We start from the raw sequence: 22,373 nt of genomic DNA, 5'->3' as shown, positions 1-22,373 counted from the left end.
ACGCGTCCTGGGCTGCCACCGACCATGCTGACTGTTTGTATGACATATTTGGGTAAAACGTACGACGGCCCGAACCGGCATGACCGAGGAGTTCGGGTAGGGTTTTTTTGTTTTTTTTTTTTTGCTGGCCGCCGGCTTCGGCGGGACGCCAATACGAGCCATTCGTTATATCCTGTGATTTATCAGGTCAAGGAAATCAGAAAATGGGATGCTAAACTCCGCCACCGCAATGCGCTTCCTGTATATTGTTCTCTGATATCAAAAAAAAGGGCGGCTGTCTTTGTAACGCTGGGTCAAGAGACGAAGTGCGTGCCTATCAAATATTTGTGTTCACCGCAAGCCAACAACAAGACACGGTGAGGTCTGTCGGGAAAGCAGAGCACCGAGGAGAGACCACCGGAGCCGTGGGTAGAACCAATGGACATGGGGTGTAAATAAGGAGGAAAGCGTAAAGAATGCCAAACAATGTACAAAACGCAATCCATCTTTCCTTGAGCCCGAGGGTATAAAACCAGAGCGTGTCCCTGGTGCAGGAACAGAAAAACAAAGGGTGGCAAGAGCCAGAGAGATGGGGAGAGCGCAGGGAGGAAGGTGAAGTGATATCCTTGGTGCCATCTCACGATTCCCGCCGCCAAGCGCCAAAACAAAGAATAGGTAATAAAAAAACAAAAAAAAACGCCTTCCAAACATTTACTCCGCTGATTTTCTTTCGCTTCTTGCGCCGTCCCAGAGGGTGTCTCGAGACCCGTGTCGTAGCGTTATGTAGGCAAGACGTGGAATACAAACAATCCTGTCCTACCGCATTAAGTAAAAGAATACGGACGGGGAAAAAAAAGAGGAAGAAAAAGAAACGTGAAAGCGCTGAAAGGTGAAGTTTCAGGAGCGACGACGGGTAGAGCAAGGAATGCGAGACCCTCCTAATAAAGAGGATAATAATAAAGAGGCCGCATCTGCATGGAGCGACAACCTTTGCGCAACCATCCCGCCTCAGCAAAGCAAGGTCACCAAAGATGTCCCTACATGCCCTGATGCATCATGCCACCCATGCCCTGCTGCTGCATCGCCGCCTGCACCTGCGCCTGCTGGAGCATCGCCTGCTGCTGCTGCCTCCTCACGTGGATGCTGTTGTTGAGCTGAGCCCTAGCCTGCTGCATACACGAGTTCCTAAACGTGAGCAGCGTCTCGGGCGGAATGTTATCCTGCCCGCCATGTCGCTGGATCAAGTTCGGTAGCATCTTTTGATAGATGTTCCGCGATATTGCCACCAGCTGCTGCTGCATCTCGCTGGGCATCTGCTGCTGTCCCGCCGCCGCCGCTGCCTGCTGGTTCATGTGCGCCATCTGCTGCAGCATCTGCGGTGTCATTTGCGGGTGACCCTGCTGTTGTTGTTGCTGCTGCTGATGTTGCTGCTGCATGCGCTGCTGCTGCGCCATCTGCTGCATACGCTGCTGGAGCATGGCTATCTGCTGCGGGTTCATGTTGTTGAGTTGTATGTTCTGGGGCATCATCTGCGGTTGCATGCCCGCTTGCATGTTGCCGCCTGCCGCCTGCTGAGCAGCGTGCATCTGCTGCTGGAGATTTTGCTGCATGTTTTGCTGCGACATGTTGTTGACCTGTTGAGCGTACTGGGCAAACAGCGCGGGGTTTTGCTGGAGCCGTAGCAGCTGCTGCATCTGCTGCGCCGTCATCTGCCCGTTGGGCTGTCGGTTCATCATGCCGTTAACCATGGCGGCGTTCGGCATCTGTTGGTGCTGTTGCTGCTGGTTACTCTGGTGCTGTTGCTGCAGTCGCTGTTGATGTTGCGCCATGGCGATCTGGCTCGCCAGGTGCGGGTTTTGTATCTGGAGCGGCGCCGCCATGCCCTGGTTGTTCATCGACAGCATGGCCTGCGACATTTGCGCGTTCGTCATCATGCCCGACGGCGGGCTGGCCTGGCTCATCCGAGGTGTCTGCACCATGTGCGGCGGCCGGTTGTTGGGCGTCGCGTGCGCCATGTTGGGCGTAGCATTATGCATCCTAGGCGTGCCTGCGTGGCTCTGTTGGCTACCCCTGGCCGACATGCTGGCTGTCATGGCAGCCGACATGGGGGGATGTGTCTGAACAACCGAGGCCGGTATTGGCGGACTGCCCATGGCCGAGCCCATGTTGGAGTTCGAGGTTTGCATGGCAACGCCGCCGTGAACCATGGGCGACGACATGTTCAGTGGTGTATTGTTCCGAACTATGGGCGATGACACCTGCGGTTGTGACACAAACCGCGGTTGGGCCTGCGCATGCATCCCGTTTGGCATGCCATTAGGAAGCGCGCCCGAGACAGGCACGTTTTGCTGCGGGTGCCCATGCGGTGTTGCGACCATGCCGGCGGTGCTCGGCGGGGATTGGGCCTGGATTGCAGCTTGGGCTTGGGCTTGAGACACGGCGTGGGCGTGAGACTGTGCTTGTGGTTGGTTTTGCGCCTGTTGCTGAGCTATCGCACGACGCTGGGCAAGCATCGCCTGCTGTTGTTGCTGTTGGTGTTGTTGTTGCTGCTGTTGCTGCTGTTGCTGCTGTTGTGCTTGTTGTTGCGCCTGCTGCACCTGTTGCTGTTCGCGGGCGGCTTGCTCGCGCCGAAGCCTCTCTTGCTCTTGTCGTTGGGCTTGGGCTTGGGCTTGGGCTTGAGCCTGGGCCTGTTGCTGTGCCTGAGCCTGGGCCTGAGCCTGCTGTGCCTGAGCCTGCTGTTGTGCCTGCGCCTGAGCCTGAGCTTGCGCCTGGGCTTGTGCCTGAGCCTGTGCCTGTGCCTGGGCTTGTGCTTGTGCTTGCTGTTGTGCCTGAGCCTGCGCTTGAGCTTGTGCTTGTGCCTGGGCTTGTGCTTGGGCTTGCTGTTGTGCCTCGAGCTGCTGCTGCTTCTGGGCAAAGAGCTTCCGCTCGTCCTCGGCGGCCTGCAACTTCTCCTGCTCATTTCGCTCCATATGCTCACGCTTAATTTCGGCAATGAGCTTGAAGCGCTCGAAGCGCGGCTCGAAGGCAGCTGCCGCAGCCTGCGCGTCTCCATCGCCCCCAGAATTCGAGGTTTGGTTGCCACTGATCCGGGAGCTGAGGCGGTCGTCAAGCGACAACATATACCGCTCCCGCTCTGCTGCTGCCGCCTCGTCTGCCGCCATCTCGGCAACGGTCCGTTTCCGAGTCTTGGGCTGAGGTGGGTCGTGTGAATGGTGAGGATGGGCCTGGGATTCAAGTTTGCGGATTGTCTCCTCCGCGCTCCTGGTCGGTTCCAAGTCCAACTCGGCTGTAGTCGCAAGCAACACCTCGGCCTCGAAGGCGTAGATATTCGTTGCGTCGAGCTCTGCACGCTCACGCTTTTGCTTCTTTGCTGGCGGTGGCATTGCGCTTGTTGGTGTAGGTGGAATGGCTGTCAATGGCGTTGATGGTGGTATTGTCGCCGAGGACCCGTCCTGGCGGCCATCGACGTTCCTTGGCGTGAACGTCTTGATGGATAGGTCCATTTGCAAGGACTGCGCAGTGGGGTGGAGCACAACAGTCGCAATCTTTGGTTTCGGTGGCGGCTTGCTCTTGGGCGGCTCGGGGAGTCCATTGGGGATATGCTGGTTTTCCTTGTCGTTGTCGCCGTCGTCGCCCGAGGTCTTGCCTTTGGCATCGCTACTCGGCGGAGGCTCTTCTGCGCCGAAGCTATCTTTGGGATACGGGGCATATGGCGAAGGGGTGATGTACGGGTTGTAGTTGTGTATCGAGAACTGGACCGTGTTGTTGGAAGCGGAGGCGGGGCGCTCGACGTCCTTGGCCTGAGACTGGGCGATAACAGACTTGTGGTCGTGAACCTGTACGATGAGGCAGCCCTCGTAGAATGGCACACCGCCCTGGACGAAATACTCGAGCAGGTCGTGCGGTACTGTCCTTTGCCGGAGGTGCTCGAGGAATATCTTCATCGGTGACTTGTATGGGAATATGCCGTCCTGCTGATCAAACCGAAAGTGTGTCGGGTGCAGGTGCAGGACGAGCGATGGCGGGTGGCCCGAGTATTTTTTGAGTATGTATGGGTCCGACACAACTGCATCATGGGTTAGCGGGTCTCACACGATGGCGCTGGGCTCGGCGGGCGGTGGTGATGGACTTACCATATGGTCTCGGCTCCGCTGCCGGCACCACCGCGAACTCGCCAACGGCTGTAGGAGGCGCGGCTCCGGCTCCGGCCTTGGGCGGCCGGGCCGAGATGGGGCCCGGGGCATCTCGGCGTATTCCGTTCGTGCGACGGCTGACGGGGGAGGTTGTGCCGTTTGGGGTCGCCGAGGCCAGACTCTGTTTTGCGGCAGAAGGCGGGCGCTTGGTCTGGAGAGAGGGTGACGGCGACGACTTGGAGGGGGTCGCGCCGTTGGTCTGGATGCCTGGGGGCGCAGGTCGCTTGAGTTTTTGAGCGGGCAGGGTGGGCTGCATCGGCGCGCCAACCGGCGCCATCTTTGCGACAGCGGTGTGGTCAGGAGGCAGCGATCCTTGGATCCAGGGATGCGGTTAAGATGGCGCGCGAGGGCGATGGGGATGTCGGCGCCGAGGACGCAAATCTCCCACATTCAAAGCGCGGCACGGGAAGCGACCGTGCAAGACATCTGTCGTCGGGAGCGAGCGAAGAGAACCGAAGTTTCGATAGCGCGGGAATGTGGAAGCGTGGAGTGGTGTCTGGCGATGTCTAGCGTCGACCTTTGGCGGTCGGTTCGATGGACCACCAGCCGGACGCGGGACAAAGGGGTCGCGATGGGTAGAGGCGGCCCGAGACTAGGGATTGCGAAGCTCGTAGCGGAGGCGGCGATTGGGCGCGATCGGCTCGCGACGTGGCCGCGGACCGGGACGTCTCGGGAGTTCAATTGCGTAACAATGCGATGATCCAAGAACGAGAGTCGAAAGATACAGAGCGAGCCGGAGCGCTTCGTGATGATGATGGGCTCTCCGTGTGGGGTTGGACTCCAAGTCACGCAACAAGAAATCCAGATGAGGCTCGGCGGATGAAGTTGGCTGTCTCAATGACCCACAGCGCGTTTGTGGCATGCGCCAAGGTCATGTGATGTGCAGACGAGGCTTTGCGCGAGCCAAGTAGAAAAGGAAGGCAAGCCGGAGAAGGTTCAGTGCATAGGGCTCATCGGCGCCTAGGAGTCAGTATTCAAAATTTAAAGCGATTTGAGTTTGTAAAATCCTTTCTCCTCTTGAGCTACAGCAGACAAAGTTCGATGTGGTGACTGCTGTTTCTTTGTTTTCGCCCTCCACGCCTTCATCATATGCCGTATGGTGTTCGAGTCCTCTGGCTTGGTGGATACCAGTTGGGTCTCAGCGGCCCCACATTCTTTTGAGGCTGCCGACAAGACACGACAGCTGGAGCTGAGGTCAGGGCGGGTACCAGCATCCACACACTATCTCCGTTGGTGTTGGTTCTGGTTTGGTAGCTAAGGTACCGGGTACGTATGTAGTTTCTCTTCTCTTACCCCTCTCGAACCCGACTGGTATAGCCGGTTAATGTCATGGTGGCATCATTATCGGTGACAATCCGGCTGTCACCCCGCCTCGCCCGGCTCCATTGATCTGCGCCGTAAGGTCAAGGCCGTGTCTGGCAGCAAGAGGCCCTGTTCCCACCTGTTTTTGGCGCTGTATAATTCAAGTGGAACCTACATAGCTTTCAGTGCATGCGTGGAGCTGCAGGTCTGTCACATCCAATGAGAAGTCCCATGCCTGCGTGAGCTGAATGTCTTCTACTTCTGATAGGGGTAAAGTGCCATCCCTCGTGGATTAGGAAATATTCCAACGCTTTTGGCAGACAGAATATCACCTTGTAAGAGACGGGAACGCCTAATGCACAATGCGATGCCTTTAAAAAAAGGATCCCGCGTTCTTCAGATTCAAGAAAGATAGCTCTACCTATGGGGCTATAAAAAAGTAACGACCGCATACCTCATCAGCGTCGTCCTGGGCCAGCCAAAGCCTGCCTGCCTACCAACCTACCCGAAAGTCCGCCAAAAAGAATAGGACATGTGTAGAATATACCTTCCCGTTGACTGCGATGAAACGGGACCACGAGACTGAAACCTTTTCACAATCATCGCCGCCTACTCTCTACCCTGGACGCGACGCCCCCAGTCGTCACCAACCCTCATCCCGTCGACAACGATGACGCCCCTGCCCCTGCCGACGCGCTCTTCGCGTTGCCACCACTTTGTGACCTCATCACTGGGCCTGTCCGCCTCAGACTCGCTGTCGGCGAGGCCGCCGTCACCGCTCTCGGCGCCAACAACGAGGATGATGTCCTTACTCAGCCACGTCTGCAGCTGCGTCACGACTGACCCGTTGTCGCCAGAAAGCGACTCCTGCAGATACACGACGTCGGGCTGGAGATGTCGTAGGATATGCGAATGTCCTGTGCTGCTGGTGTAGGGCAGAACCATGGTCTCCTTTTCAACCAGTGCCAGGGCCTGTGAGTAGATGGCGTTGAATCCAGGGTTGGTGGAAGATGATGCGTTAAACCTTTGCGGGACATTCCTGTTAGTCGAATTGGGTTAAGAAGCTGATAGTACATGGCAGGATGCACATACATGGGGCTCTTCTCATCCTTGGGCGATTGCGCCTGGGCGTGATCAATGTTTGTGAATGACGAGCTCAAAGACCCCGGCGGAAGCTCGCCGGTTGATGCCTCAACCGCAGCATCCTTCAGACTCGGGGCGTAGATGAGGACGAAGAGCTTGATTTTGGAGTAGTTGATGTTTTTAGGAATGTGGGACAGAATTGACTGTAGAGCATAACAAGTCAGCCATTCGTCTCAACCCAAAGGAGCATGTAATTTTGGACTCACGGCATGCTCGACGAACCCGTCCGCCTCCATGTCGTCAAGGTTAGTGTCGGCCGACACCACAATGGCGACCGTCTTGCGCCTTTTGCTGGACGAGGAGCCGCCACCTGAACCAGCGGTGCGGGAAGTCGAAGTCACCTTCTTCTTGGCGTCGGCCTCCTCAGACCATGTCTCATGGTCGGCGTAGGCGCCCTTGTCCTCCTCCCGGATCGCGGCGAGCGCGCTCCCGACGGCGGCACCTGCAGCGGCCATGCCCGCGGCGACCGTCTTGCCGGCGCTGTCGAAGAATTGCTGCGGGCTCGGGGTGCGTCGCAGCGCGCCCGACATGCGGGAACCCCACCCAGCGTTGAAGTTCTCCTCGCCGGGCTTCGCGTCCCCCGATGGGCGGGGGGCGCCGGCCTGGCGCCCAGCGACGCCGCGGTCGGTGGCGCCATAGGGCGGGTTGTCCCCGTAGTCGGCATTGTTGTAGTCGATGTCAGTATGCTGGGGATGCTGCTGCGGCGGCTGCTGCTGCTGCTGCTGCTGCTGCTGCTGCTGCAACGCGAGTGCGCTCTCGTCGTCGTCGTCGCTGCTGCGCTGGCTCCACACCCAGGCGGCGACGCCAACGGTCGCAACCGTCACCGTCAGGGCCAGGGGCACCCAATGGGACCACACACCGTGGCGGCGGGAGGAGCCGCGGTTATCGTAGGGCGAAGACATTTATCGAGGTGAAGAGAGCATCGCATTCCAGTCGGGGCTCGTGCTCGAGGAGGGGAAGACGACCGGGGATCGGGCGACGCGCTCTCTCGATGCGTCCGACAGCCGAGGGACCAAACACGTCGTCGTCAGGAAGTCAGGCTCAGCCGGGGACCCAGTCCAGTAGCGTGTCTTTGCGCAGTCGAGCTTTCGCGCGTTCGCGGCGCAGAGCAGGCCGGGACACGGTCGATAGGCAGTCGGACGGCAGATAAATATCGTGTGGCTGGAGAGGTGGACAGGTGCGTTCCGAATCTGCAGCCCGCCGAGGTGTGCGTTGGCCTGGGCGCAGCAGGGGAACACAGCGGGAGCCGATTTGCGGGTGGCTGGGCCTCCAGTCGACCAGGCTCTGTTGACCTCCCAGCCATTGATGGTTCGCTCCACTGTCCAGCGCCGGCAAGGCTCAGCTGCCGCGGCCCGTTGTGGTTGGCCCGGTGCCCAAGCGCGAAGCAGGGATGACGTGCCAAAATGGGGCCGCTTGCACGTGATGGGAGGGGCCGCCTTGGTTCCTGCCTGCGATCCGCTCCTGCCAAAAACGCAAAAACGGCACGCCAGCGCTGTTTGGCCGCCGGGATTCTGAGCTCCAGCTGGCCGTGGGGCCGCAGAGCTTCGAGTGGATCGCCTCAACCGCTGGAAGCGCACACACTGGATCGCTGCATGGTGGTGCGGCGGGATGACGATGAGTCAATGGGCATCGTGAATTCAGCGCCACAGATTTCACACAGAAAGCTGCAACTTTAGTCGGCCTGGAGCAAGTGAGGACGTCTGCGACCTCTAGGTTTCTACCTCTGTACCCAGACTGTTCCTGCTCTTTTGGTTCTGAGACATCTCCCATTTGATTTGAACTGGCACACGGGCACAGACAGGCAGCCCCCCTCCAAATCGCCAATCGCATATCGCAAATTGCAAAGCTGCTCCGCCAACCCCGCGCATCGCCATGCCCCCTGCCGTCACGGCCGTGGCCCCTGGGCTGCAGGCCCTGATTCTCTGCGGCCCTGGCTCTTCCTTTCCCACATTCACTGCCAACCCTGACGAGAACCCAAAGGCGCTCCTCCCCATCGCCAACAGGCCCATGGTCTGGTACCCTCTGAGCTTCTGCTACAGGCTGGGCATCACAGGTTCGTTTGCGCCTGTGGTCGCCTGTCTCGGACGGGCCCGGGGTGCTAACACAACTCTTAGACATCACTCTCATCTGTCCGCCAACGGCATCAGAAGCACTCAATGTTTCGCTCAAGACCAACCCATTCCTCACTGGTCTGCCCCTGCCGACACCCAACCTGCTGGCGCCAAAGGATCTGACATACAACACTGGCACCGCCGAGATTCTTCGTCTGCCCGAGGTGAGGTCGGTTGTGAACCGGGACTTCTTAGTCTTGCCATGCGACCTCGTTTGTGAGCTTGGTGGCGACGCGCTGGTGCAGGCATGGATGGTCAAGTCCGCTCAGCTGAAACCCGACTCTGGCGACGACGGCGACGGTGCAGGCGGGGTATATAGCGGGGGACTGGGCGTGTGGTATGACACCAAGGTCGCACCTATTAAGGGAGAGGAGACAGACTTTATAATCACCACGCCTGTTCCATCCCTCCCCATAGCACCAACCAAGGGATCAGCCATACCAAGCGTGGCTAACCTGGCATACTCTATGCCAAAGGACTCGCTCAACGATCTAACCGAGGAAAAGGGCGGACTTCCGATCCGACATGGCCTCCTCCGCCGCCACCCCAGGATACGCATGATGACGAACCACAGGGACGCCCACATCTACATCTTCCCCCGATGGGTCATGGACTTTGTCAACGAGAACGAGCACCTCGAGAGCATCGGCGAGGACGTCGTTGGCTGGTGGGCAAAGGCTGGCTGGCAGGACGGTCTCGCCTCGAAACTTGGCTTGGACAAGCTGCTGCGCCCTGGAGGCCAGTCCCCAGCAAAGGGGCGCGAGTGGCACTCGCACAGCCCCGAAAGCGCACCGTCTTCTCCTATCGAGGCTGGTGCTCTAGGGCCAGCGGGAGGTCAGCGGCATGGCCAGAGCGGCAAGGTGTCGTCCAAGGCCGAAAAACCAACAACAGTCCCACCTATGCTGGCTTACATTCATCCATCTCAACCAGCCGAGCCCCTGATCCGCCGTGTGGACACGGCTCAGGCGCTGCTCGAGGTGTCGCTCCAACTGGCAAAGCTTCCCTCTATCGAGGAGACGGGTGCGGCGGCGACATCACCGTTTGCACACGCTCGCAAGGTGGCGTACCCTGAGGGCGTACGCTCTCGCACGACCATAACGCGGCCCGACAGCCTCGTGGCCGACAATGTGATAGTCGAAGAGAAGGTTTCGATCAAGGAGTCGATAATAGGCGCCAACTGCAGGATAGAGGAGGGCGCCAAGCTACAACACTGTCTTCTCATGGACGGCGTCGTTGTTGGTAAGGGCTGCAGACTTGTCCGCTGCATCCTCGGCAAGCGCAGCCAGGTTGGAGAAGGTTCAACATTGATGGACTGCGAGGTTCAGGAGAACCTTTTGGTTGAGCCCAAGAGTACGTGTCTCATCTCCGCTGTCCCCTAGGGGTTGCCGCTACCCAGGCTGTCTTGAAATTTGACGAGCGCATACTGACACACCATGTTTCCCCCCGTCTAGCCGAGGAGAAGAATACCAAGATCATGAGCTCGTCGGGCCTCGAGGCCACGGAGGAAGAGATGCAGGAGGCTCTCCAGGGCCTCTCCGACAGCGAGCCAGTAGCCGAGTAGCAGAGGCTGGTGACGAAGGAGGGATAGCTCAGCTGCTCCATTCTGCAGCAAGTGTTGGATATTGCCGTAGATTTCTACAGGTCGGCGTCGTGGAAGGTGGCCCAGAGCGGCCCATCTCCCACCTCATGCCCGCAACAGTGAGACCTTGTGGCAATATTTGTTGGCGCATTGACGTGCCCGTGTATGGTGCTTTTGTCGATCGGGATAGACCTCTGCTCGGACATTAATATCGGCGCCCTCCCTGACGCCGGAGGGAGACTGGTTTATCCCCCTTGGGCGTTTTGCCAATCTTCATGGACCATGTGTTTGGGCGTTCCCCTTGGGCACGCCAGTATGAAGATGTTTGATACACTTATGGCCCACGACCTCAATCGCGGCTTGGTAAACCCCAAGGTCATGGCAAGGATGGGTCAATGTTGAGCAATCTTGTCCAGCTGCCTGGCGTGCGTCGTGGGGTTGTGCAGCGGGGCTTCCATGTTACTCAATGCACCTAGCCCGTTGGGCCGCTCAATGTAGGATTCCAGCCTTGGTCAAGAGCCATGGAAGTAACATCGATGGAAGGTTCTATGCCGCCAGTGAATACTACGGGATCCGATTTGTGAACCTTGTATGTATATCGAGCATGTGTATTTAACTGTGATAGCATGCAGGGTACGATATATACTTTATGTCCTAGGCACGCTGCTATCATCACCAATAGACTTATCATTGTGGCCCTGCATATGCTGGCCGCCCTCCAGGGACTGTAGAGTAAAAAAAGACCCAGGCATTCAGTTGGAGGAAGCAAGATTGTATACCGCCCGTCCGCTCGTAAGTCGACACGAGAGATTGCCGGCGGATGTCGAGATGGAGCTCCTGTGTTTGTGCAAGCCAGGTGTCAGGGTCCGTTGCGGGTGCGTTTTGCTGACCTAAGTGCGAGTCCCCGGGCGCCTTGCATTATTTTGACGCCATGGAACAGCGACTTCCCGGCCGCCATCGGGCCGACTTTGAAAGCTCCGTCGGCCATGCCGTGTTCTTGTGTGCTCGTCGGGATCGGCATGTGGATGACAGGAAAAGAAGACGATGCCTCGGATAACTGGCTCGCAAGGGGACTCAGCTCCCACCCGTACGCAACACATGCTGGCCGGGGGCAAAGTTGGGAGTGACAAGGCGGCGATGTCCTGTTGCATCGCCCGAGGACCGCTCACGGGATTTCTCGGGTAGGCCAAGACACTAGGGCCTCTGGGGATGATGCAAGGCGGAAGCGTAGGTGGCCACTGATTCAGATGATGGACGATCGGGTGTTGGGAGAGCCGGGAGCCAAGCGCCCTCCTTTGCAGCCCCCGTGGCTAGCGGGCGAGGTCTCTCCAAGAAACGCAGGCGAGACGTTGTGGTTGCGCCGTGGCAACGACAAGGACACCATCAAGGCGACGATATTCTGCCACATACCGGCGGCTATTGCACACACACACACACACACACAAATACACATGCACGCACACCGCCAAGCAACCATGCATGTTGCTAAATACGTCCCCGATAGGGCTATTAGGAGGAGATGGGGGCGGGCGGCGCTTGTTTTCCCGGAGACGCCGGCGTCGTAGCCAAGGGGCCGCCACCCAACGCCGCCCTACGTGAACGGGTGGGGGGGAGAGACGGAGAGATTGAGAGAGAGAACTGGTAGAATGGCTTTTGCCCGCCTGGATGCGAGACTCGCTCGACAATGCCGGAATAGGAAAGGCTAGTTTGGAGCGTCCACGAATAGATGGCATCTCTCACAGCAGCAGCATCCGTCGCTAGGAGGATAAGGCAGGCAGGCGGGTAGGCGGCGAAGGACGGCTAGTTTGTACCGATGTACCCTCTAGCCTGCCAAGGCCTGGAACTGCGTTGCAACCGAGCACAAGGGGGGGCCTCTTTCTAGATAGATGCGAGGATGCGAGGACGCCTGACGGTGCGCCCTGTTGTGCCGACGGTTTTGTCTATTTTCATCAACGCCTGCGAGATAGCTTGCCCTGCCCCTGGACGCGGATTCACGCAAGACAGGCGGGTGCTTGGGCTTTCTGCAGGAGGGAGAGAAGCTGGACAATAGTCCTGATCCTCTCTCGCTTTTGACACGGGCGGATTATTGAATCACATCTCCCTGGGCCGCTGCCGACCCATTTGCTAGGGAACTACTCACCAGGTGCACCTACCTACCTACCTATGTATCCTGCAGGTTTCAAACTTAATGGTCATGATCCAGCCTCGGCCGGCCACCCAGTGCGCGTCCACACTGAGGCAAGAAAAAGGTAGGTCCCCACCAGGAAGACGCCACCAGATGCAGACACTTGTCATCGTCGGAGGTCGGTGGTTGTTTGCTTTATGACACATGTGCAAGGGGCTTGGGAGAAGGAAAGCACAGAACGAAGACAGAGGAATGTCAGCATGTCAAGAACCACCGTCCTGGTTATGGCCCGTAGATCCAACAACAGGCACCAAGGCAGGGTGCAAACGGCTGGGCCAGGAGGGAAGAAAAATATGGCACAGAGAACCTTGTCCGAGGCCCCCGCATCCGGCCTCGAGTTGCGTATATGGATGGTGCAGCAAGCACAAGGCTCAAAAGGGGAGGAGGGTGTGTGCGATTTGGTTGGGAGGGTGTCGTTTTCTGGAGGCGTGTGGCCGGCGCGCTCTGACACTAGCCGGCTCTTTTGGCAATACGTTTCGACCAGGTTCGCACCAAGAGGCGTGGACCGCAGGACCAGTGGTGTCGGCAGGGTCTTCCCATTGTCTTTTTGTCGCAGCAAAGTTCTTGACCCCAAGGCCCGCAGACATACCTATCACCAGATGCGCCCGCAGCCTGGCTGTCACTTCAACCTCTGATGCATCCCCGCATGTCTGCCTGTGATGCTCGTCTGCCAAGCACATACTAGCTCCGACCGTGGGGAGTTCGTGAACCAGCAATCGTGATGGCTACTCGTGGGAGCAGTGCGGTCATCCCGGGCGAGCCAGGCAGCTCGCCGTTTTAGGGTTCCGCCGGCTCCAAGGGCCCCGCGATGTTTGTTTGCCCGCCCCCCACCGAGGCTATTTACTAGTACCTAGGCGAGAGCCGCGTCTCGAGGGACCTGGAGAAGAACCCCCAGGGGTCGTTGAAGCGCTGATAACCAAGGTCAAGGCAGCACCGCTGCTCTTAACAGAACCTACAAGCGTTTGCCGGGGACTCGGGGCAGAAACAAAAGTGGTCAGAATACTCGAGACCGGCGAGGACAAAAAGGTACGGCACACTGAGCACAGACAGGCCGAGGTTGATGGAATATGCATCGGGTGGGACTAAAAAGTGAGCCAAGATTCAATTTTGCCGTGGCGGCCCCCTGAGGGGCGGTGGGTGCTTGGTGCTCCATCACATCGTCCACCTCGGCCGCCCCGCCCCACCCGGAGCGCTAGCCGATTTACGGGGTGATTTATTTTTGCTTGCACAGTATTAACATGGATGTACTCACTGTTCCTTCCGACACGGCTGAGCCAACGTCGTCGAGGGAAGAAGATGAAGCAGGCACGCAGGGCAGCGACAGCCACGGCGTCGAACCAATGCTTGACAGCGCTATACGACCCCAGGGCCCCGTGTATTGATCCACCTCCACCTCGACGTCCCTACGGCGGCGACTCAGCAGAGACTTTGTGTACCTGTGTGCCTGTCTGTGCCTGCTCAGGCGGTGGGCCGTCAACGTCCCATCGCGTGCTGTGCTTAATTTTGATTGATGTCTTGGATCCCACAGACCCTCCTCCTCCCTCCTCCTGCGACCTTGCGCCGTCCAAGAGAAAGGCTTCTGTGACGCTGATTCCCTTGGGTTCCTGCGATGCTCGAGAGACTCTGCCCGGCTGGAAGGGCGCATTGAGCAGGCGACTGAGAACAATACATTGGCTGGCCCGGCCTTGCTCTGACTGCCAGACGAGAAACACATTAGACACACTGGTCATGGCATGGCTCTAGTGTGCGGGTCGCCTTCCGCCCGCAGTGCCATTCGCGACCCTCGCCCATCGACCCTGACTAGGTACATGGGCACCTAGGTACCAAGGTAATACCCAGGCACCGAGGGTAGCTGTCAACATCTGTTTATCTGTCTATCATCTATCAGTCTGTCACCCACTTGCCTCCCTGCCTGCTTCGAACCCAACAGACAGCCGACGTGACCCCCTTGGCCACATTGATGTCGCTACTAGTGAGCCAGCCTAGTGAGCCAGTCTAGTGAGCCAGTCTAGTGAGCCAGCCTAGTGCACGCGCTCGCCTATCTACCCCTTCTGACGCTAGTCACATGATCCGATGTTGGTTCCACGCTGATGGAAGCTGTCGGCGGCGGCTCCCCCTGCGCGCTTGTAACCCCGAGGTAGTCACAACTGTGTCCGCACCTTGCGCCTCACAGCCTCCGGCTCCAGCAGCCGCCAACACCAACGAGGCTTGAGCGGAGTTCGGAGAGCCCGCTCCTTGGCTTTCCCGCCTGCACATCTGGGTCTACTGGGGCTCTGCCAACCGCGAGCCCCCCTTGTCGCCCCCACCACGAGACTGCCTGTCTTATTACATGCTGCCCCAGGCCGGCTGATCGCCCGAGATGGCCCGCGAGATGCCAATCCCCATTCCAAATAGTTACCCACCATTCCAGGTCTCAGAGTTGCGCTTTTTCCGAACTGACAATGGGTCTTGGAATCCCGCCGGCGGTGGTCCGGGTGTTTCTGGTCATGGCTGCCGCTCTCCACGGCCTTGTCTCTCCTATTGTCCATCACTCTTTGGGCCTTGACGTATCGGCGCTCCTCTGAGCGACGCCAAGTCCCCCGGTATACCAACCGCACCCGACCGGGCCAACTTGAGGCAATGGCGAGAGAATAAAAAAAGAAAGATAGCAACAGGCGCCAGCGCGCGGCGTTCAGCTACCTAGTAGCTAGGTAGCTCTGGCTTGCTAGCCTACACCACCTTTCATCTTTTGGCTTGGCTAGTTGCGGCAGGAAACACTGCGCACAAAATAGGGTATGCACCAGCACGAGCAGGCTCCGCTGGCCTTACCGGCTGGGTGTACATGTTGTACCTATTTTGATGATGGCGTAGACTCACCCAAACCCCGGTCTACGGGCCAGGAACGAGCTACCTCAGCTGCCAAGGGCAAAGGGCAGGGCAACCCTCACATCATGTGCTCGCCATCCCTGGTCTGTCCTCCAGCACGCACACCCTTCACCCTCCCTCCTCCTTCATCTCAACCCTTCCTACCGTTAGAAGTTCAGGCGTAGCTCGAATAAGCGTCGTCCTAAAACATGATCAGAGCAGGGCCAAACAGTGTGGAGCACACAGGTAGGCTAGATCGACCGCCATCTCCCGAGGCACTTATGCATGGTCCTCTGACTGCTTACCTGGGCGGGGAGGGGCTTTCTTTCACGCACGCCTTCCTTGCCTTGCGGCTGTGGCATTCCAGCCGACGAGCACCCACCCCCTTCACCCTGATCGTTCTTGTCGGCCGCCTACCCCCACCCCAGTCCACGTCTAGCAAACACCCCCTCACCCCAGTGCCTTACCCACACCCCCCCATATCCTTCCCATGTCCACCCCATTCCCATCAAGCATATCACCTGCGATGCCATATATGTATATCTACCCAGTCTGGCCGCTCCATGTCTCGATGGCAACAACCCAAGAATTCCCATCCCATACCGAATCTCCTCTCAAGATTCCTCATCTGCAGCTGATCAGAGACTGCCTCATTCTCCATCTTGCTCTCGTATCCACCCGCAGTAATCAAACACACAAAGAAGCCCCCGGAGCCACCAGCGAACAGTACCCCTACGCACCCCTACCATGAGGTCCCACATGGAGAGTAGCTACGGCCACTTTGACATGGAAGACTCGTTCTCCTACTCATCCAGTCCCAACGGCAGCTTCTCATCCACCGGATCATCCCCTTACGGCTCAGTGACACCGAGCTCGACCAGAGGCTCCTTTGGATGTCAAACGCCGCCGCCGCGCAGGCACTCGTCTCTTAGTTTCGAACACAGGCTGGGTGCCACCGACATGCGCATGGTCATAACGTCGCCCGAATACATGCACAACATGACGCTCCAGCCCAGCTCTCAGGGCTACTATAGGGACAACTACACTCCGGCGACGCCCCCGAGGACCGGAAACCCCATGGACATGAGCGTTCCGGGTCCGCTGGGCTTCATGGAGCACCAAATGCCCCTTCAGGGCACGCCCGGCGCCTACTCTTATGCCGACAGCCTGCCGCCGTCGCCTCCTTTCATGGCCCATGCGCCAGGCTACCCGACACACGGAACCCCCAGCCCTGGCGCGCAGGCCCCGATCTGGGTGCACGCCGGCTCCCCTGTGCCCATGTTCGAGAGCTCGCCGTGCTCCCGGTCGTCGTCCATGTCGATGGACACTGGCTTCGAGAGGATAGGCAAGCGAGATGTGGCTGGCGAGCTCAGGCCTCCCATCAGTGGCATGGGCCAAACACGGACAACGGCCGGGGCGCGCAGGATCGCCCGGCCGAAAAAGACAAAGGGCATCAGCAAGATGTTGGTGAAGCCCGCGGACGGGGTCCCCCTCGTGGTTGATCAGTACGACCAGAACGGGTTTCAATGCGAGCATGAAGGCTGCAACAAGCGGTACAAGAGGCCGGAGCACAAGGTGCGCCACGAGCTGTCGTATGTTCATGTTCTCTCACCCTCCTCCTCCTCCTCTTGGGCTCGGGTTTTGGCGGCTCGGACTGACAAGCTCATTTCCGCAGACACAAGCAGGGGCGCTACTTCCACTGCCACCCTGACTGCCCTCGCAAGCACCAGACAAGAGACCGGTTCGACAATTTTTACTCGCACTTCAAAAAGCACACGGACCAGAACAACCCCAACTACATCCCCGGTGCCGAGGAGTGGTGGGAGCAGCACTACCGGGACATGGACAAGAGGCGCAAGCCGAGGCAGACGCAAATCAAGTACGAGGAGTAGGCGGGACCACCAAGCTTGCCTCGGTAGGCCGCCTTGGCCAAAGGCCACACCCGCCACTTTCTGCACTACCTTTGCTCTTGGTTTACCCGGGTGCTTTCTTCCGCCCCATATCATTAATCCTCGGTGTCTTTTTTTTTTTGGATGTTGGCTGCATGCTTTTCCCTCCCACCCCATTCGCACCCCATCACCCATTTCTTCTCTAATCTTCTCGTGCGTTTGTTACTTGCTACTTGCTCACGGGCACAATGTCACTTCTTTCGTTTAATCGTCGCTGTGGACAGCAAAAGCACACACGGCTTGTTTGGGTGGCTTTTTCGTCATGGTACTACTCTTTCTTTGGGCGCTACAAGGCTTGTACTGAAAATCACGGGATATGGATACTCGCAGAAAATCTTGAATGAAAAATCCAAATGATTTCACAATCTGCTCCGTATCGTGAGGAACTGGGTCTGCTAATATGACCTCTTTCGGCAAGGGCTGGGGGAAGTTGATGGATGGGGGGAATGGGAAAGGAGATTTGACATGGGGCCGCTCGCTGGCCAACATAGCAACGACGACCGGAGGCAAAAAAAAAAAAATTGATCAAACAACGCGTCGGGACCAAGAGAAAATCCAACTATCTGGGTGATGCCCTGACCCCTGCCTTGCCTGTCCCATGGCCCCCCTTTTCCCTGGAGCAGAGCAGCCCCGAAAGCGTGCGAGGCAAGGAGTGGCCTGCGCCGTCTCGGGAATCTGACCTCCGGCAGCGCTATGCTCTTGTTTTGCTGGTTCACGTAGTTTTTTTTCTTCTTTTTCTTCTGGTCCATTCCCTCCCGCTGCTGATGTCAGCTTTCTTCCCCGGAACGTGGAATTTCCTGAATCTTTTGCTATTTTCATTCCACTGGCCGGCGCCCCCGCGTGGCCTGGGGGTCTTTTTTCTCTCCGGTTTCGATCAGGCAGGGCAGGCCAAATCCAAGATCGGAGAGGGCGCTCGATCGGGCCAACCAACAGCCAGCCAGCCAGCCAGCCAGCTCACCCAAATTCTCGCTTATTTTGATTGTGCCAAACGTCAGTGCTAGAAACAGGAACGAGTGAAGAAAAAAAAGAAAAGAATCAAGACCCAAAAAAGAACGCCACCGTATTTGGACGGTACTACGTGAATCTGCGCGCGCGGCCCCCCCTGGGTAGTGAAACCACGCCAAGGTCCTAAGATGGGGCGTCTGCTTCTTGGAGGAGAGAGGGGCGGACGCAACGACGAGGAGCGAGAGGGCGAGAGAGCAAAAAAACAAAAAAAAGGTGCAGATCTGGGCTCTTGGGTTGGAAGATAGAACAAACACACACACACACATGGCCAGCCGCAGGTCCACCCGTCGTCCCCCACCCGGGGAGACGTGCCGTAGTAGCCATGTTTGCCCCTCCGTTCTTTCTCTCTCTCACTCTCTCACACACACACACACACACAAAGCGAAATAAATACTCCCCCACACTCATTCCGGCTTTACGATCGTGCTATCTTACGAGGTCCCGGAATGCCTGGACTCGCCTGGATGGACACTAGATCGTGGACCCCTGTGAGTGGCAAAGAAATGAAAAAGGCTTGAGGATGCCGTGTGCGTGGTGTCATTGGGTGGCCTGGGGGTGCCTGGGGGCGCCCGTGTCCAAAGCTGATGTGGATGATGGGCTGATATTCCTGCTCACATTTCCCTTTTCTGCCCTATTGCTTGCTCGCCCAGCCTACTCTTGCTTTTTTTCCGCTGCCCAACTACATAGGATACCAGCAAGGAACGCCCCCCCCAAAAAAAAGAAAGCCAAGGTTAAGAGGGACGGAGTTAACAAGACCGAAAGAGTCGAGCTGCATACGCCCTAGCCACCACCCGCGTCTGGCCGAGAGAGAGAGAGAGACGGGCACGGGGTGGGCTTGGCTGCGTTGTCTCGCAGCAAAGAGAGAGGACCTGAACCTGACCGCCCATCATCCTACGCGAGCGTCGCAGTACCGAATCCCCGGGTCCGGCCCACACATCCTCTCGCCTTCTCACCTCCTCCATCTCGTCAAATGTTTTTTTCAGCGCTGCTCGCCGCTGGCCGCCAGCCCCCGCCCGCCTTCTCGCATTTCCCCCCCTTGTTCCCCATCACTCTCTCTTCTTCTTTTTTTCCCCTGCCATCGGGGACCCCGATTTGGATCCCTGGCCTGGGAAGTCCACGATCGAGCCGTATCTAGCCGCCACTTTTTTTTCTTTCTATATCTTCTCTTTTGGATACCTATTTTGTGCAATTTGCCCACACGCGTATAAACATGCCCATCCAAGGTTGCAGCCTATCTATACTTTTTTTCTATCTGTTATTTTTTACCGTGGCGCCTATTAAGCGCGGCTGTGAGTCGACGGGAGGCGGTGCAAGATTAAAAACAAATGTGTAGACCGTTTATGACCTTGTTAGACTTCGGCGCGTCTGCGCCTCCCCCACGCCTGTCGTGAGGCGGCGTCCGCCGTCTCCCACGCATGCACACAACCGCGTCCAACACCCCAACCACGGCACTAGCACACATGACTATGTTGCCTGTATGTAGGTATGCATTGGCCATGACATTCCCGTCTCGGTTCCGGGTCCAACGCCGCTGGCAGGCGATGGGGGGTGCGGGCAGCACCCGTTTTAGACTGCCTTCTCTCGCTTCTTCTTCCTCCTTCCTCCTCCTTCTCCTCCTCCTCCCTGTCCGGTCACGTACCTATCGTTCGCAAGTTACCCCCTCTCGTTTGGTGAAAACATGTCAACGCTACCACCTCCAATCTGCCCTAGTGCCGAAACCATCTACGCACCCATCCACCAGCCGACGACCACATTCCATCTCCTAGCATTGCCGAGGCCTTTACGCATGGATAAGGGTGTGGGGCAAGGAGGGGGGAGAACGCTGTGGCGTGCAATTGATATTTGTGGGCCCGCCAATGGCGGGGGACTGATGGGTGGGTCTACCTGTTGGTCAGCGGAAGCGAGGAGAGAAATTCGAGCTTATCCTAATCAAGAAACCGCAAGCATGGGGGACATGGGGGACAGGGGGGCGGCTTCGTCCCATATTTCCTCTCGTCGTTACCTTGAGGGCTCAGCCAACACACCGATGTGGCTTTTCCTCTCGCGCCGGCTGAAAGCGGTGGAAGTATTTTTGGCTGTCACCACGGGGTGCTTGAGCCAGGTGGTGCTTGCTTCCTGCTCGGTCCATGTTCATTTCCACACCCCATCGAAGGTGACGAGGAACGACGAGGCAGTGATTGTCGGCAACACGAACCCTACCTCGACACCTCGACACAAGAACCGTACGTCAATATAAGCACCAGGCAAGGGATGGTGAGACGTCAATGGGGTCTTGTCCTCCCCCATCCATCCCCATGCCCTGCTCATACAGCGGTTTTCTAGAAACAAAGGTCGTCTCGTCTCGTCTTCCCGATGGCCCCCACGGGGAGGAAGGCAGAGATGCGAGGGAGACAAGGAGACGCTGGACTAGAAACCGGGAAGCGGAGGAGGGAGGGGTCGGGAAGATTCAGGGGGGGCCAGAGTGTCGACCTAGTTCGCGCGGCAGGCATCGTGGAGATTGCACATCTTTCCGGTTGCTAGGAGATATGAGGGACGAAGCGAGGCGGGAGGAATTCTCTTCCGCTAGCGGCCAACATCGGTTACCCTACCTTGCCTATCTACCTACCTACCTACCTGGGTATCAGGTACCTACCCGCTACTTGCACCTATGACGATGGACGAGACGACCGAGAGCAGTAACGCCACGTCGTCCGAAAAGCCTTGCCTGCCCGGTTTCTTGCTTTTCTTTTTTATTCTCCTCTTCCCGGGGGCCCACCGTCTCTCGCCGATCCTTGACGAAATGCGGCAAGGTCGAGGCTCACCGGCTGCCGTTCACGGGTAGAGGCAGGGCCACCAGCCGCCGACAAGGGTGGTGGGGTCTTTTCTTTTCTTCTTTTTTTTTTCTTTTTTTTTTTTTCACTACTTGACCGGTTATCCGCACCTACCGACTCCATCCCCCCCCTCCCCTCCTGCTCGTCCGTGGAATGCGGGTGTGCGTCCCGAAAAAACGGGGGCCCGCTGATCTCTGGAAGGAGGGGGAGGGCAGGGGTGCACATATTGCCCAGCCCAGTAAGCGAAAAATGAGATTCCAGCTTTTGTCCACCAGACACTGCTAGCCGCTATGGGATGGACGTTTGTGTGCTGTATTTTTTTGCCGGCCGGCAATAATGATGGATAATGCGTGCCGTTCAGTGCCGGCGGCGCGCGTCGGACAGGCGCATCCCTGCAACTCCTGGCACTAACCCACGCCACAGTGCGGACAACCTCGACCCGGGCGTTTGGTAACGCCAAGGAGAGAGCGGGTGGGGCGGCGTCTCGTGATTGGCTGCTTCTCGGACCAGCATGCCCACGCCTGAGACACGCATGCCACGAAGCAGCGTGCTATCACAGCCAAACATCCTACATGTGGGGATGACCTGTTTGTCAAAGAGGAAATGGGGGGATGCATGGGCAGGCAACTTGGGATGACGTCGTGGGTGTCGTACTTCTGAGCACGGATTGGTGGGATATATGCAAAAAGGCAGTGATCCTCCTCGTCCCCAGGATACCAAGGCCCAGTAGGTGGCATTAGGGCATGTAGGTGTACCCAAACCTCTCGATGCTGCCTGCCAGCATCTTCATCTCGCGCGGCCGTGCCACCTGAGACCTGTCAGGTCCGTCCTGCTTTGGTAGCTCGTAGCCTCGCCCCGCGCCACTATCTCACACCTCTCCGCCCGAGTCCGTCGCCGCAAGAGAGGTGCGACGCCCTGCCGGGGCGAAACCAACCTGCAGGCCACCACCCCCGTCGCACTTATAGGTGGGGGGCCGAGAGATTGAGGGGCGGCTGGAGGGCCGAGGCCTGCCTACCCTCCACCTAGGTTCCTAGATAAGCTACCTGGGTAGATTATTCTACGTGATTGGTGGGTCCTGGCGGACGCGAGGGAGATGTAGGTTCGTCGCCCCAGTGCTGAGATTTCGGTCGAGATGGCACGGCGCACGAAAGGTCGAGTGGCAAGTCGGGAGGAAGTGCTGACTGACAGCGCGAGAGACTCCGTGCGCAAGGAGGTGTCTGCCCAGCCTCCCTCCGGAGGACGGCCGCTGTCAGGCCCGGCGAGGGGGGGGGGG

General features: G+C 58.1%; 7 protein-coding genes across 7 annotated transcripts; 3 read left to right on the top strand and 4 right to left on the bottom strand.

The window, feature by feature from the left end:
- Positions 1–161: 161 nt before the first annotated feature.
- Positions 162–4,969, bottom strand: GGTG_11150 (hypothetical protein). The gene is made up of 2 exons (XM_009229030.1): positions 4,113–4,969; positions 162–4,045 (listed from the first exon to the last, which is right to left on the bottom strand). Exons 1-2 carry the CDS (start codon positions 4,447–4,449, stop codon positions 1,017–1,019), a joined length of 3,366 nt encoding a protein of 1,121 aa, XP_009227294.1. The 5' UTR covers positions 4,450–4,969; the 3' UTR covers positions 162–1,016.
- Positions 4,970–5,825: 856 nt separating this feature from the next.
- GGTG_11149 (hypothetical protein) lies at positions 5,826–7,950 on the bottom strand. Its single transcript, XM_009229029.1, has 3 exons — positions 6,824–7,950; positions 6,567–6,760; positions 5,826–6,498 (listed from the first exon to the last, which is right to left on the bottom strand). The coding sequence occupies exons 1-3, from the start codon at positions 7,517–7,519 to the stop codon at positions 6,084–6,086; spliced, it is 1,305 nt and encodes a 434-aa protein (XP_009227293.1). The 5' UTR covers positions 7,520–7,950; the 3' UTR covers positions 5,826–6,083.
- Positions 7,951–8,133: 183 nt separating this feature from the next.
- On the top strand, positions 8,134–11,091 carry GGTG_11148 (hypothetical protein). The gene is made up of 3 exons (XM_009229028.1): positions 8,134–8,670; positions 8,732–10,078; positions 10,180–11,091. Exons 1-3 carry the CDS (start codon positions 8,490–8,492, stop codon positions 10,287–10,289), a joined length of 1,638 nt encoding a protein of 545 aa, XP_009227292.1. The 5' UTR covers positions 8,134–8,489; the 3' UTR covers positions 10,290–11,091.
- Positions 11,092–13,335: 2,244 nt separating this feature from the next.
- On the bottom strand, positions 13,336–14,137 carry GGTG_11147 (hypothetical protein; the record flags this gene model as incomplete). Its single annotated transcript, XM_009229027.1, has 2 exons — positions 13,336–13,401; positions 13,745–14,137. 2 exons carry the CDS (start codon positions 14,135–14,137, stop codon positions 13,336–13,338), a joined length of 459 nt encoding a protein of 152 aa, XP_009227291.1.
- A 171-nt stretch (positions 14,138–14,308) lies between these two features.
- GGTG_11146 (hypothetical protein) lies at positions 14,309–15,315 on the bottom strand (the record flags this gene model as incomplete). The annotated part of the gene is made up of 3 exons (XM_009229026.1): positions 14,309–14,344; positions 14,652–15,102; positions 15,257–15,315. The coding sequence occupies 3 exons, from the start codon at positions 15,313–15,315 to the stop codon at positions 14,309–14,311; spliced, it is 546 nt and encodes a 181-aa protein (XP_009227290.1).
- Positions 15,316–15,911: 596 nt separating this feature from the next.
- GGTG_11145 (hypothetical protein) lies at positions 15,912–17,480 on the top strand. Its single transcript, XM_009229025.1, has 2 exons — positions 15,912–16,928; positions 17,012–17,480. The coding sequence occupies exons 1-2, from the start codon at positions 16,084–16,086 to the stop codon at positions 17,226–17,228; spliced, it is 1,062 nt and encodes a 353-aa protein (XP_009227289.1). The 5' UTR covers positions 15,912–16,083; the 3' UTR covers positions 17,229–17,480.
- A 2,749-nt stretch (positions 17,481–20,229) lies between these two features.
- GGTG_11144 (hypothetical protein) lies at positions 20,230–21,059 on the top strand. The gene is made up of 2 exons (XM_009229024.1): positions 20,230–20,512; positions 20,613–21,059. The coding sequence occupies exons 1-2, from the start codon at positions 20,236–20,238 to the stop codon at positions 20,939–20,941; spliced, it is 606 nt and encodes a 201-aa protein (XP_009227288.1). The 5' UTR covers positions 20,230–20,235; the 3' UTR covers positions 20,942–21,059.
- The last annotated feature ends 1,314 nt before the right edge of the window (positions 21,060–22,373 follow it).

This window comes from Gaeumannomyces tritici, assembly GCF_000145635.1.
Source record: "Gaeumannomyces tritici R3-111a-1 unplaced genomic scaffold supercont2.6, whole genome shotgun sequence".
Taxonomy (NCBI): Eukaryota; Fungi; Ascomycota; class Sordariomycetes; order Magnaporthales; family Magnaporthaceae; genus Gaeumannomyces; species Gaeumannomyces tritici.
This window is presented reverse-complemented; position numbering and strand designations above follow the sequence as displayed.